General features: G+C 36.0%; 3 protein-coding genes across 5 annotated transcripts in view; 2 read left to right on the top strand and 1 right to left on the bottom strand.

Moving 5' to 3' along the window:
* Nucleotides 1-1,111: 1,111 nt before the first annotated feature.
* On the bottom strand, nt 1,112-7,921 carry DNAlig3 (DNA ligase 3). Of its 3 annotated transcripts, none has more exons than XM_028322676.1 (5): nt 6,117-7,733; nt 5,690-5,843; nt 4,849-5,112; nt 3,876-4,523; nt 1,112-1,402 (listed from the first exon to the last, which is right to left on the bottom strand). In XM_028322676.1, exons 1-5 carry the CDS (start codon nt 7,731-7,733, stop codon nt 1,317-1,319), a joined length of 2,769 nt encoding a protein of 922 aa, XP_028178477.1. In that variant the 3' UTR covers nt 1,112-1,316. The 3 variants fall into 3 exon arrangements, with proteins under 3 accessions (XP_028178477.1, XP_028178478.1, XP_028178476.1); XM_028322677.1 differs by having other exon boundaries at nt 1,112-1,414; nt 3,888-4,523; XM_028322675.1 differs by lacking the exon at nt 1,112-1,402 and having other exon boundaries at nt 3,587-4,523; nt 6,117-7,921.
* Nucleotides 7,922-8,581: 660 nt separating this feature from the next.
* On the top strand, nt 8,582-11,268 carry LOC114365947 (suppressor of lurcher protein 1-like). The gene is made up of 5 exons (XM_028322678.1): nt 8,582-8,809; nt 9,057-9,247; nt 9,876-10,083; nt 10,492-10,736; nt 11,052-11,268. Exons 2-5 carry the CDS (start codon nt 9,121-9,123, stop codon nt 11,120-11,122), a joined length of 651 nt encoding a protein of 216 aa, XP_028178479.1. The 5' UTR covers nt 8,582-8,809; nt 9,057-9,120; the 3' UTR covers nt 11,123-11,268.
* Nucleotides 11,269-13,571: 2,303 nt separating this feature from the next.
* Cad99C (cadherin 99C) overlaps nt 13,572-15,435 on the top strand; it is a gene marked incomplete at its 3' end in the record, with an annotated part of 146,597 nt that continues 144,733 nt past the window's right edge. Inside the window, exon 1 of the mRNA XM_028322674.1 lies at nt 13,572-13,876. The remainder of the gene's footprint in view (nt 13,877-15,435) is intronic.

Here is a 15,435-nt window from a genome sequence, read left to right as displayed (position 1 = left end):
ACGGGTATTACTGATTATCTCTAGTAGTTCGTAATTCAATTAGCGCTACGCTGACTGGGCTTCCGAAACGTCTAAATAGCTTTTAGTAAAAAGTCGATGCGCCTAGCAAAAAAATAAAGGCAATGTTGCAAGATAGTAACATCACGTAATATTTACTGCAGTATATTGTGTGTAGTGTACTTAATTGACAAGACGTGTGTGGTGGATCAAGTTATGTTACGAGTTTAGGTATAATTACATAATCATAAATAAAAATTTGGCGTTTCTTAAATCACTTTAATACGAATCTTGAAGTTATCCAGACTAGTCTCAGATGTTAGGTGTTCTTAAACCAGAAATAACTTACAAGACACCCATTTGGGTAAATACTAGCAATAAGTTTCATAGGCAAAGATGTACGGTGCCTGCATTGCAGCGTTTGAACTCGGTGAGATAACTTAGATTCTTATCGGGAAATTGAGTTAAGAAGGATCAGATTCTAAAGAAAGGCGTAGGTATATATACGATAGAAAACGGAGTTTATTTGTTCATCTACGGTTATCGCTTGGTAGTTTTTGTTGGATTCACGGGCTGACGCGGTGTCTTTTTTTGAGCAATGTCTGAGATTATTTCTCACAGTTGCGGGATTGAGACACACTTAGAAAAAATGGTCAAAGTACTGTTTTCTTTTCCACATGGCTGAAGACCACAGATTCCATATCTGTGCTGAAGACACAGATGCGTGTCATCTAATCGTATGGCGTTCGTTAGGCACTGAACAGTGTCACGTCGTTTTTGCTTGACGCCACAGTTAGTAGAAGTAAGCGAAATTGGCCACGGCAACTAATCGGTTAATTCTAATGAACCCTCCATAAAACATAATAATAAACACTAGTACTGATTGGGAGGAAAACTATGTATGACATTATTTTAGGATTGAACCCGGTACCTAATAAAGGTAGTCCAACCAACTCTATCCACTGAACAGCATTATGACAAATCCCCAAGTACAAGTTCCTTGTATTATCCTATATTTTTAAAGACCTACGAAGTCTTTACTATTCCTATCAATTTAACTAGGTATTTTTAATCTTAAATAAAAACATACTTTAATGTAAAACAATTTATTTCATTTAACACTAACAAGCTTTGCAATAGGCAGTCAATTCATAATTCCAGGAAGATTTTCACAATATGACTCATTATTTCAACAATTTACATGGATTAGATTCATTACAAACATTATTATCAGTATTCCTAATGATTATTTTCTTATCGATCAGTATTTTTATTAGTCACATAGAGATTCAGTAAAAAAATACTTATTAACATTCGATTTATGGTTCAATATAAACTGGATATTTTGCAGTATCATGCAATTCTACATCATTGATGCATTTGATTAACCAATATTTATTAACATGTCTCACGCCACNAACAATACAAATTTAAAATCTTCATGTTAATTCAGCTTTAAGCGCTGTTCTAGGACACTTAAATTTTGCAGTGTTATTTTTAACATTTTTGTTATTTCCTACTCTATCTTTTCTATATAGTTAGAAAGGAGCGGCATTCGTTCTTTCATTCATCCATTCATAGAGTGTGAAGTTGGATACGTTAACATGTTGACCAACATGACATCACAAAACCATCGAATTATCGCTGGCGAGTAAAGTATACGGTAATTGAACTCATGGTATGATTTTAATGAAAACTTCATCGATCCACGTTTAAACTCTATCGACTGTAGTATACGAATACAAGTTTTCGATGGCAACTCATGGTAGAGGCACTGAAAACAGAGTGATTGAGTGCTAAAATCTGGGAAAGTAGTAAGGTCCCTACTTAGAAAATAATACAAGTGACGTAGGTACTACCTACTAAATGCTCTAGATAGAAGCAGCGTTGCCAGTTTTTTTTTTTCGCCAAGTCGGGACTTTGGTACTTTTTGAGTGAAAATAGCGGGATTCTTCCGTCAGAAGCGGGACATAGTAAAAAAAACGTACCTATATAATCAAAGGTTTTCAAATATTTATCTTTTTATTTGACTTAAAATTACGTTTACGTGACAATCGATAGCAAAAGTAGCCATAGAAAATGTATTTTAACAAAAAAACTATCGTTAAATTCGTCTTTAGAATAAAAAATAAAAAGTTTTATTCTTTAGAATAATATGGCGTTTCAAACAATAGTCTGGTGAAGTGTTTCTCTCCGAAAAGCGGGACCGAGCCTGTCCCGCGCGGGACATTTAAATTTGATTTAAAAATCGGGACATCCCGCCAAAATCGGGACGTCTGGCAACGCTGTATAGAAGTCTCTACCTACCGCCTATTATTTAGTACCTAAGTAGGTACTAAATAATAGGAAATGCCTGTTTTCAAAGTTATCTATCAGTAAGTACTGATAGATAACTTTGAAAACAGGCAAGTTAAAGAACGATGGACCCTCTTATTATGGACCCCTTTTAGAAAGCAAAAAAGACAACGTCTGCATTTTGAGACCTCTTTTATGTGAGTGTGAGGCAGGTGCTATGGACGCGTGACCCATAATATGCCCATGTAAAAAGATCTGATTGAGTTCACTGAGTCTAATTCAGGATATTTTCAATATATTGTGGATTTAAGATACATACGGGTACCACTGAATTATCTCTAGTAGTTCTTAATTCAATTAGCGCTACGCTGACTGGGCTTCCGAAACGTCTAAATAGCATTTAGTAGAAAGTCGAGGCTCCTAGCAAAAAAATAAAGGCAATGTTGCAAGATAGCAACATCACGAACATTTACTACAGTATCTTGTGTGTACTTAAATTGACAAGACGTGTATGGTGGATCAAGTTAGGTTACGAGTTTAGGTATTATTACGTAATTTATTTCTCTATTCCAACGCACAAATAAAAATTTGGCGTTTCGTAAGGTCACTTTAATACGAATCTTGAAGTTATCCAGACTAATCTCTGATATTAGTAATGTTAGGTGTTCATAAACCTGAAATAACTTACAAGACACCCATTTGGGTAAACACTAGCAATAAGTTTCATAGGCAAAGATGTACGGTGTCTGCATTGCAGCGTTTGAACTGGGTGAGAAAACTTAGATTCTTATCGGGAAATTGAGTTAAGAAGGATCCGATTCTAAAGAAAGGCGTACAAGATAGAAAACGGAGTTTATTTGTTCATCTACGGTTATCGCTAGGTAGTTTTTGTTGGATTCACGGGCTGACGCGGAGTCTTTTTTTAGCAATGTCTAATGTCTGAGAAATAATCTAATACACCACGGTCGCGGGATTGAGACACACATAAGACACTTAACTAGTCTTAATCCTAACGGACCCTCAAAAGCATAAACCATAACAATAAACAGTAGTACTGATTTAGCAGGCAAATTATGTACTTATGTCATTATTTAGGATTGAACCCGGTACCTGATAAAGGTAGTCCTACCAACTCTAACCACTGAACAGCATTATGACAAATCCCTGAATACAAGTTCCTTGTAATAATATCCTATTTTTTTAATAACCGCTTTCATCGAACTAGGTATAATTAAATTTTAATCATACAATAAAACACACTTTAATGTAAAACAATTTATTTCATTTAACACTAACAAGCTTTGCAATAGGCAGTCAATTCATAATTCCAGGAAGATTTCACAATTACATAGTATGGACTCATTATTTCAACAATTTACATGGATTAGATTCATTACAAACATTATTATCAGTATTTCTAATGATTATTTTCTTATCGATCAGTATTTTTATTAGTCACATAGAGATTCAGTAGAAAAATACTTATTAACATTCGATTTATGGTTCAATATACACTGGATATTTTGAAGTATCATGCAATTCTACATCATTGATGCATTTGATTAACCAATATTTATTAACATGTCTCACGCCATCGGACATTTTATTTTTTAATTTTTGCATCTTTTTTAACCTAATTACGTTTTCACTGTGAACCAGGTAATCAACATCTGTTGATCTGATAGATTTGACAATCGTACCTCCATATCCTATCCAATGCCTCTCAAAATGCCATCTCTCCTTTTCGGAAAAGCTCAAAAAGTCTGGATAGAAGCCCAATCTTTTATCTCTGAAAGGATCAGGCAATGGATTTTCAGGGAACAACTCGCACTTAACATTTTCTTTGGAGTCATTGTCCTCGAAACTTGTATTACAACTGTCCTCACTTCTAGTCTCAGATTTGTCATTAGAACTGTCTAAATCTTCTTTCTTTACCTTCTTCTGTTTAGGCGATTTTCCTTTTGTGATGAAGTCGTCCATCTTCTTATTTTTAGTGCTTTCTTTTGGTTTCTTTTTGGGTGGTTCAGACGTAGAAGTATCAGACGCTACGTCTGCCAATTTGTTAAGAAGAGACACATCGGTCTTTTCTTTAGACGTTTTGTATAAGTGCTTCAGTTCTTCTAATGAGGTAGCTGTTTTCCAGTCTTTGTCATCTCTTATCCGCGTCACTCTAGGGAATCGAACCGATATCCCATCAGCTGTGTGTAGGTTTGCTTTAGTTAACTCTGTGCCTGAAAAATAATATTGTAAATTGTAAGTAATTTATTCACATCACAGATTTTTACACCAGAAAAATACAACTCGCAATACCTATGAATCAAGTAAATTAATGGTGTATTCTTTAGTATAAAATACTAGCTTTTTCCCGCGGCTTCACCCGCGTGAAATTTAGTTTGTCACATCATATCGTCATAAATTATAGCCTGTTATTCTGGGTTATAAACAATAAAACTGTAAAGTTTCATCAAACTCCGTTCAGTAGTTTTTGCGTGAAAGACTAACAAACATCAATCCAGACATCCAAACTTTCGCATTTATAATATTAGTAGGATTTACCTGTGATCTCCCAAACAGGTTGGTTCTTGGGGTCCAAAGCAACGAAATCGGGTACCATTCCTTTATTGCAGTCCAACCAATTAGGTACCCTATTATATTCCTGTGATATTTTGGTCATTAGCGGCCCTAGTTCTTTTTGTAGTCTTTCTAACGTACTGTCGTCGTGGCCTGTGTGAACTTTGGTTACTGTTACCCATATGTTACGTTTTGTGTCCAAACAGCCCATAAGGAATACTGACATCATTCCACCCTTTTTACCAGTGCCTGAAAATTAGTGATTGTTATTAAAAATTTAATATTCTGGTAATATTCATGTTTTTTAATATAGGGATACCCTATAGTGTTGTAACATCTAAACTAAGCCAATTTGTGAGTAACCTATACAATGTCAGAAAGTTTCAAGTACTTAGGCGATTATCACACTGCGCCGCGCTCCGCCGCGGAGCGCGGGGCGACAGATTTAATCATTGTATGCAAGTACCTCAGTTTGTATAGAAAACAAGCGCGGCACTTCACACTGACAACGCGTCCGCGCGCGAGATTTTTTATATGAAAGTCACGCAGGCGCTGATAACCGCCTTACAGTTAAGTACAGAACCAGTTGTTCAAAGATAAGAATCTAAAATTTGGTTGTAGTTGGCTTGTTCAAGTTTTAGAAATATGTAAAGGTACAATGGGACTGATATATTCATGTAGATAAATCCCAAATTAAATACAGGTAACACAAAATAGTCCTCATGATCAAATTAGGCATTAAGTTCGCCTTTTGTACTGCAACTTTTTTTTTTTGAGTGCAATAAAGATTTTTAATTAATTAATTAATGTTACTCAGCATACTAACCAAACCAAGCTCCAAGTACCACAAGGTCTGCTGTGTCAGCCATAGCTCCATCAAACAAATAGTCCTTCTTGACCTTCAGCCAATGTCTTTTGCCTGGCTCATAGGTTGACTCCAAGTCTTTTAACACTAGGCCCTCAAGACCTAATTGTAGTACCTGGAATTACATAAAAAATTTCTTTTTAATGCAGTTTAAAAAAACCCTAGAAGAAAAGTTTACATTAACAGTTTTGAATTCATAAATGGTTATTTTTTTTAAATAATTTTAATATTGTCTTGTTTGTTAACAGTGAATGGATTAATTAATATTTTTAAATTAAAAGTAAGTAAGTAACTTAAAAGTATGTACCTAATCAAATTAAGCAGTTTATAGATTAGCTGGAATAAAAAATGAAGTTTATTTTCAGACATAAAGATAAGTTTTAGTTACCTCTGCAATCATTTTTGCCAAATCAGCTGGTTTTTTTATTAACTGCTGTTCTGAGAACATAACATGGTTTTGAACTTCAACCATATGATCGTGGAGAATCTGCCTCCTCTTCCTAATAGGCAGATCTATTAAAACTTTTCCGTTATAATATAAACAATCAAACACAAATAAACATACTTGAGCATCCTTAAATTTGGATTGCTTGTGTATGCCTAATGTACCAAACGGTAATGGTTTCCCAGTTTTTACGTCAACCATCAACACCTCTGCGTCCAATATCATGTCGACGCCTTCAGGGAAAGCCTTTGGCAGGTAATCCTTAAAATGACTCACTTTATGAGGCATTACTGGTTTCAAAGCTCTGGAGAAATACTTGAATTCACTGCCCTGTTTGTGTACTTGGACCCTTTCTCCGTCATACTTAATCTCCGAAAACATTCCATTAGGACATTTCTTCATAGCCATCTCAACAGATTTACAGGCTTCAGCCAACATGGGCAATACAGGGGTCATCAACACCAATGTAGCCTGCACACTTTTCTGCGTAGCATCTTTATGCTTAACTCCAGTGTTGTCTTTCATAACTCTATCTAAAACCATATTCAAATCGCGTGAAGTTTGAAATACATTGTAAGCGTCAGGGTGAACTCCCTCTAAAATATGCTTTGGGCCAGCATTTATTCGAAGATCACCTTTTATCAACCGAATCAACATTAATATGTCATCTGAGGTACATTTTCTTACTATTTTCTTGAATTGATATATTTGCTCCTCTTCTCTAGTTAGCCGAGATAGTTCTTCAAGGAAGTTTTCAACGTCATGAATAGTTAATGTACTATCGGTTGCTGGTTGTATCGTTTTGGACCGTGAAAAGTAATGCTGAATAGTTTGAGCAACGTCTCCTTGCTCTAGATGAGTTAGCATGTCATCATGATCACAGCCGAATATTCTTGAAAATAACTTGACTAGCTGCTTGCTTTTTAGATTGTACACCCTTTTTGTAACCTGAGGTAATAGTAATTTACACCACAATGCTAAATCTCCTTTGAAAGAGTTCCCATCAGTGCCTTTTCTAAAGAAGTTATTGACTGTTGAAGTTTTATCCGTGTATGCATCGACCCTGGATATTTTCTTGCATAATGAGAAAAATGTAGAAAACTTGTCATCATCTGTTTTGACGTCTTTTTTGGTATCACTGACACCTTTTTTAGCATTACCTGGACTAGATACGGTGGAAGAATTAGAAGTATTGGCGTGAAATGGCGATTCATTTTTCAAAACTTTTGCCGTGTATTTTCCACTGTTTTTCTCAGCGTAAACTTTTTCCATTTCATTAATCTTTTTAAGTATGAACTCTTGGTCATCTTTGCTCAAAGTTTGCCAGTTTCCGATGTCGTCTATTGAATCTATGCGCTTCGTCGTAGGCCGCTGCTTCAGAAGGATATTCATTAGACAATCGATGTGGTACCATGACTTCATTTGCTGGTTCTCTCCATAAGGACTTGGAACCACTTTTGCCATACGAAGCTCGCCACTAGGACAGTTACCTTTACAACCTTTGCACGACGCCCGGCCTCCTTTTGCACGATCAACGAAGAAAGGTATAGATTCCGTCATTTTACAAGAATCCTTTTGTCGATCTAGGAAAGTTACGTTATATCACTGTCACTTTTTCACAATACGTTCTCACATTATTGTTTATTGAAATAATTTTACATGTGCAACATTGTGTAATAACTACTACATTTTCAATCAAAACAAACAAAAACACGTTGAGGAGGAGACAACATCATGGCATATTTGTCATTGTCAGTGTCAAATTGACATTACTAGTGCAACGACAATCACCCAGTCACAGTTAAAGGTAACAGTTTATATTCACGTGAATATCACATTACTTTCATGTATAACAAGAATAACAACACAAAATTAGTTATGTAAAAACGAATAATTTTATCAATCAAAATGACACAAGAGATTAAATTCAAGAGTTATGGAAATATTTAATATTCAAGTGTTAACATCGACATATTTTAGAACTCCACATCAAATCCTTACTCAATGCTAACTGATTAGAATATAAATAATTTTAAACAAATATCCATCCATGTCACACACCTGTTATTAGAATATTTTTTTATCAACGTTAAGATTTTTTAATATAAAAATTACCCTGCTGGCCAAAGAACTAGTATGTGTATTCTGTGTCGAACAGCTAGGGGAGTGGCTCCCCTAGTTATTGACGAATCAAATTGACGCATGCGCGATCACGTGTTGTCAAACCATGCAAAACTTGTTCGGATACAACCCCCGTAAAGTTTGCAAATACCAGAAATTTTAATGTATTTTTTCTTTTTCTTTGTTTTAACTTTTTATGGTTCCGTACTTCAATACAAAATGAATAAATAACCTTTCATGTGTACAATAATAGTATTATTTCTTTAGTTCACAAATGTAAAACAGCTATTACAATAGTTATTTAAATGATTTCTTTTCTTCTTTACAGCTTCATCATGCCACCAAGAGTTCAACAGCGACGGCACCAAACACGGGACCTTGACTTCGCCGCACTACCCGTCGCCTTACCCTCCTAACACTCACTGCCACTACGAATTCTTCGGAAGAGGAAAAGAGCGAGTTAGATTAGTATTTCAAGACTTCTACTTACATAAGTCAGCAGATGGCTCTTCAGAGTAAGTATCAGAACAATAACTGTCGGCTATTTAGAATTAAATTCTCGAGTCACGATTTTTATTCTGGTCAATAACTAAAAAGTCTTAACCCTCCTTCTGGCGCAGTCGGGTAAACAAGAATGCACATCGAGTTTTTATTTTTATTATACATCAATAAAATATAAATTGATATCATCAAAAACGATCCCAATTTCACCTTATGGTAAATTGACTTCATGGTAATCAAAATCAATTTCGTTGATTCCAGCTGCACAAACGTGGATTCACTGCAAGCGTTCATCTACGTCGATGGGCGACTGGAGAAAGTGGACATGTTTTGTGGCATCAGCCTTCCCAAGCCTATCATGTCAAATGGGCCCAAGTTGATGCTAGAATTCCGGGGGACCCAGTCTTCGAGATACGCTAGAGGATTTAAGATATCTTATTCATTTGTAGAAAGTGAGTATTAGATTTAGAACTTTGTCGTACNAATAACCATTTTAAAACCTAGTAAGTGCGCTCATACTAGGTTTGGATTCTGGTTTTTACGAAGTAAAAAAAAAAAGAAAACCATTTGAGTGTTAGTAAGGGCCATAAAACTTGCTATTTAAAAGTTAATTAATTAATTTATTGTAAAATATATAGTTAAATTATTAAGCATCAAAAAGTTTTCAAAAGTTTGAGTATACCAGTATGGTAAACGAAAATGTGTTTTTTCGCGCTCCTGTAAAATTTACTCCGCTGCTCTTACTAGGTTCTTAAATGGTTCAGCCGAAAATCGGACTATGTCACTTATGGCAGCAGAAAGGTCGTTCCTTGGTTCTCCTTTGGATTGCGTGTTTTTTAAAATGCTTTCACCTGCATCACTGAACGGAGAGTCTAGATAAAATTATCTAAAAAGCATAATTAGGAATTTGTATTAGAAGACAAGTGAACATAATAACATGCACACACGTCAAACTTGCTTAGCAACTTATCTAGTCATCATTTCAGCCAGTGTAATGCGCTGCTGTATTATGTATTAGATCATCAAGTGCCTACTTGTCTACGATAATTTATAATGATTAAAAAATATCTTCAATTCCAGATTTCGGAATCAGTACAGGAAGGCAGCTGAAGGAGTTCCCGTGTGCGTTTGTGTACAATAGTAGTGAGTCGCGCAACGGAACCTTCGCCTCGCCCAACTCTCCAGGCCCGTATCCACGTGACACAGAGTGCACGTACTTCTTCCACGGCGGGGAGACAGAAAAAGTTCACCTGCACTTCACTAGCTTTGAAGTAGAAGGAGTTTCACCGTAAGTTATATTAATTAGTAAGTAAGCTAAATTAATTTTTCGACAAAATAACAAACTGATATCATTCACGACAAGGGCAATGCAAGCAGAGTTATTCGTCGCTTCAGTCCAATAACGTCCACTGCTGCCCAAGGCCGCCCCCAAGGATTACGACGACGAACGGTCCTGCACTGCCCGCTTCCAGTTACTTATTCAAGCCAATCACATAACTTGTAGAAATAGGACTTGGGAGAAGTTCAGTCAACTAACATTATCTGAAATAAGTAGTTCCAGTTCCTGAAGTTTGTAGTTTCTGAGTCTTAACCCTCAAACGTTATTATGTATTACATTAATTTAAGATAATGTCTTGCAATTCCGTTCTTTGATTATACTATACTACATACAATGATTTTTTATTTTTTGTTACAGATGTGAAGCCGTATCTGCTAGTGACTACGTTGAATTTTCAAACTCCATGACTGAAGATAGTAAATTTGGAAGATATTGTGGACAAAGGAAAGAGTTCCATGTAGAGTCAGAAAGAAACTTTTTCAAAGTGACGTTCAGGTCAAACGATAGGCTAGACGGGACTGGGTTCAAAGCTATTTATCAGTTCTTAGAAATAACAGACAAATACCAGGCGCCAATGCAAGAAGAAGCTTCAAGCTCTATGTGTAAGTTAATAAAAAAATATTATAATAATAATATATTGTAACCTCCTGTCTGAGGTTCCGGGTTCGTTTCCCAATGGAAGCAAAATAAAACTTTCTGCTCGGTTCGGTTGGTGTAACAAGGGCTTGTTCTCTTAAATTAAATTTGCGTTAGATTCGATATGATTTATTAATGTTATTTACATAGAGCACGTCTTATCTACTATGCAAGTTACAGTAGCATTTACAGGATTATTATTTTATTTTTTGNATTTTTTCACATAGGGCTCCCCTGACTACTAGGTTAAAATTAACCAACAATATTTTTTTTATTCCCAGGTATACTTGGTCATCGTTTACTGCTCATCGCCGTGGCATTAGCGCAATTGCATTACCAATTATATCATTAAATAAAGTGATATTAGAATAATTGACATAGTGTATAATCCTGTATATTTTGTATAATAGCATGTGCCATACACCTGTAATTACGTAGAAATGCAATATTTTCTATAATGTTACTCTTTAAGTTTTTCTCTATACTATTACCAACTAAAGCAATACAATACGGAACACAATAAAGATTTTATTAATAAAGGCACGTCGTAACAATGAAATTAATAATTTGAAATTACGATGCATTTTTTATTTTATTTTCCTACCCTTAAAAAGTATGTCCAGTATTATAGGTGGCTCAACGAAAGTTGAGGCGAACACGTACTCACGCTGATGTAATATTTGATTTTGAATACAACACAGACACAGTACACATTCAAGTTCAAATTTCGAACTACCTCGCTCTTGTTTATGTCTGCAAATGAGACAGAAAAAGCACTTGTCAAGCTTTATACCTACAACAGGTACAAAGGACATTGTCAGAAACCGCCTAAAAAACCGCCCAAAAACATTAACCCATCATAATTATTTTCTATTTTTTTTAATACATTAAGCACCCTTTCGTTCTAATGGACACTTAAGCATTGAAAAATTAAATAAATAAGTCTTTTAACGTTTATTCTANTTTGCTGTGTTGATTCAAGTCTCAAGTTTCGTTGCGCGACCAATAGAACCTAGTAAAACGTAGACAGAAAATATAAAATATTCTTATTCCTCTTTATGTCTACATATTAAAATAATTTAGCAAAAAATGAAAATATTTTTATAATCTCCGGCGATACTTTTTGGTAACGACAGTTGGGTTCGGTAGTGAGTATGTATCCGAACGTAATTTTGACTGCAAAAACAATTTTTTTTGGCGGGAATTGAAATAGGACCCTCTTGAGTATGAGTATTCTTTGAATAGGACGGTGTGGTCACGGTAATCGTGGTGTGGTGGATCAAAAAATCTCGCCTGGTTGTTTTTCACTTATTAAGTACGTGATATTCTCATGGCCACTAACCATTTACCTAGATGACGTCTACAGTCTAATGTACCTACTTAGTCAAAAGTTCAAATCAAAGTTATGCGTGCAAGGAATGGAATGGACGTGTAATAAAGTCATAATCATTTCTTAAACTTATACCTATGTATTAGTAATAGGTAAGTATTATTCCGAATTTGTTGCAGTAGAAAAAACTCTTGCTTGGTAATATTGTTACAGTTGGTGCCGCTCCCCTTGTGTATGTTGAACTTGGAAGTAGTCAAAAGTATCCGCCATTATTCTATTAAGTATTTAAGTCATTAAGTAAAGGTAAAGGCAGTAAAGGTAAGTAATTAGTTTTAAGTTAATAATTCAACTGCACCCTTTTTTCTACACAGTGGTCGAAAACTAGCGTACACTAGGACGAAAAGTGATTTTTTTGGACGAAAACTAGTGAAATCGCCTCTTTTGCATAAAATATTTTTTATAAAAAAACCCGTGGTATTTACTTATTGTCATTTAATATTAACGTAAAGTAGACTATATAAGGACTAAAATGACATAATTATACATATGAGTTAGGGTATTTTAAGATATTCATTTCGCATCACAAAGTTGGCAACTCCGCTAATTGGACGAAAACTAGCGCACTTACCCTAAGTATCATGAATTCAGTAGGTAACTTATAAAATGACAAAACAATAGCGTGCCGCTCAAATTGAATCTACTATCTGTCTGAGACTATAACCCGCGACGGCTTGGATAGGTTCCATCCCGGTTTATTATCGTTGTCCCCACCAGGCTTGTCCCCAGGTCCCCACTGGTAAAAAAATCAATTATTTTTTATTCCAATAGGCACCATTGGCCGGAGCCGCCGGAGGAGTGGCGATAACATGAATAAAAAAATAATAAATTTTAATTATTTTATTATGGAAATCCTTGGGGGAGGTCTTTGTCCAGCAGTGGATGTCATTTGGCCTGAAACGAACGAACGAATTATTTTATTAGTTCCATTGTCTATTAATTGTATAAAAATATTGAGGGTGGGCCAAATCTGACTTCTTCGCCCGTCGACGAAGGTAAAAGTGGGCCAAGAAGTCGTTGGAAGAGTCGCAGGATCGAACCCGCAACCTCTGGCATTATAGAAACTCCGATGCGCAAATTATTTTAACTACTTTTACCTTGCCTAACTAACTACTAGGACGGGCAGTCGTTTGCTTAGTAAAAGTCGGGCGAAATAATAAGTATACCTAACAAAAATTAGTCTTAGGTACAAACTTCATGCAAAATTAATCAAGATAAGGTGCATCACAAAAGTGATAAGAAAAGAAGCGGAGGCGGAGAGATTGGTTGGTTGTGAAGCTTGCTTAGAACTTCCGATGCACACCGCCACTTCACGATGGCGCTAGTTTCGCTTCGGTGCTTTGATTGTACACAGCCTTCGCGTCGACAGGTGTGGTGGCGCTACTCTCCCGTTCTTATTGGCCGTCGCACTGCCCCCTGCCGCCCCCACTCCTTCATTCAACTCGAATCCGCCGTGAAGTGTGCCGGTCGGTTGGTTGTCCGTTCGTTCCGATCGCGCGAAACTTTTTTACGCTAAAAACTACGCAAGCATCAAGTTATTTTATGTTTATTACTAGTGAAGTGAGAACCTTGTTGGATTAAACTTGTCGTGTGATACTGCGTTGTGTTCGTACTGTGAGTGTGTTGTGGTCACAGGTGTCGCATTCCATAGGGGACGCCGAACGCAGCCTCTGTACCCGAACCTGTAGGCAGGTGATCCGTTTAACTGCTCTATTTGTGGTGAGTACTTTAAAAATGTTTTTTTAAATAATTTCAAATAAGGAATGGCTTATAAAATGAGGCTGTGCGCAGGTACGTAACCTGCAAGTTGAGTAAACTGGTTTATGAAAACTCAGCGAAATGGACGAGGTTGATTACTTACTTGACTACTAGTTTTTATGTTAGACAGATAGGCAGGTAGGTATGGTTATTATTAACGTAATCTAGACATGTTAACAAATTTAAAAACCATAAATTAAGTAGGTACCTACTTAAAACAGTTAACTCTTACCTACCCAAACCTACTGCTTTTGCTTAACGAAGGTAGGTAGATACTAGGCTAGGACACCTAACTAATACCTACCTACGTAAAAATATAATTATGTTAGAAAAACGCAATGAATACGTATTCATTGCGTTACTTACTTCTATAATAGGAAAAAACATAAAACCTGCCGAAGCTACGTTCGCGTAAATCAAAGCACGCGGCATGGCACTTTATAGCACGGCTGCAAGCTACCTAATTTTCACTGTTCTAAAGCACTGCGTTGATCCCGCGGCCGAAAAGGTGGAAGCGAAGGGAGTCTAAACCACAGAGAAACTAGCTAGGTAGGTACCTATCTCCGAATGTCGCAAATACATAGGTTATCGATTTTCCTTTTCCATGCAGGTTTAATGCACAGACGTAGAATTCTTTTTCCGCGATTAGTTAGTTGGTCATTGAGACCTTAGATTAATAAAACCTAAATTTATTAAATTTATTAATCTAAGATTGAGACGCTTTGCTTGCTGCGGCACAACTACCTACCTAGGTAGGTAAGCAGGTAGGTACCTACCTACACTTTACCTAGGTAGGAGGACCCACCTACCCACGTGGTGACCCTTGCTTGTTGTTTCAAAAGGAGTCCGACTGTTCGAAATGAGAACATGTTTAAAGAAAGAAAATTAATCAGTTTAATTCGGTAAATATTTTGAAAATGCCAGCATTTTCGATTTTTTCGCATTCGCGCACGTTACTAAGTAGGTAGGTACCTACCTATGTAGTTACCTAGTAATTAGATAGGTAGGTACCTACCTACTTGGATAATAATTATTTTATCAATGTGGACATGCAAAGTTAAATGTCGTCATTATAAATCTCACACTGCACTTGAATGCAAGTTGGAGAATAGGGTGGATACCTACAATAAACATGACATCAACCCAATGAAACCAATGACGTCACTGCTATTATTAATTGTTAATTCGTGTCGAATTTAAATTCATTGGCCTATCTATTGTCTTCATATTATTATCTATTAATAGCCAGAATAAAAGGGTATTTGTTAGACCGATTTTTTGCTAATTATTGTCTAAGTTAATACGCCATTGTAATAGTACCTAAGGTGTTTGCAAAATGGTTTAAAATAAATTGTAACCACAATGTGGGAAAGCAGTTTGTAAAATAACCTCCGAACAGAAATAGAATTACAACCAATCAATTGACAAGAATTCTTCAACTATCCTGAAAATAATTATGGTTGTTTTTAGTGACAAACTTAACTCACAGACGCAGTCTCATGTCAATACCAACGTTGGAC

Source organism: Ostrinia furnacalis, unplaced genomic scaffold (assembly GCF_004193835.3).
Source record: "Ostrinia furnacalis isolate ACB-3 unplaced genomic scaffold, ASM419383v2 OfSCF7705, whole genome shotgun sequence".
Lineage (NCBI taxonomy): Eukaryota > Metazoa > Arthropoda > Insecta > Lepidoptera > Crambidae > Ostrinia > Ostrinia furnacalis.
The sequence above is the reverse complement of the archived record's forward strand: the minus strand, read 5'-3'. Positions and strand labels throughout refer to the sequence as shown.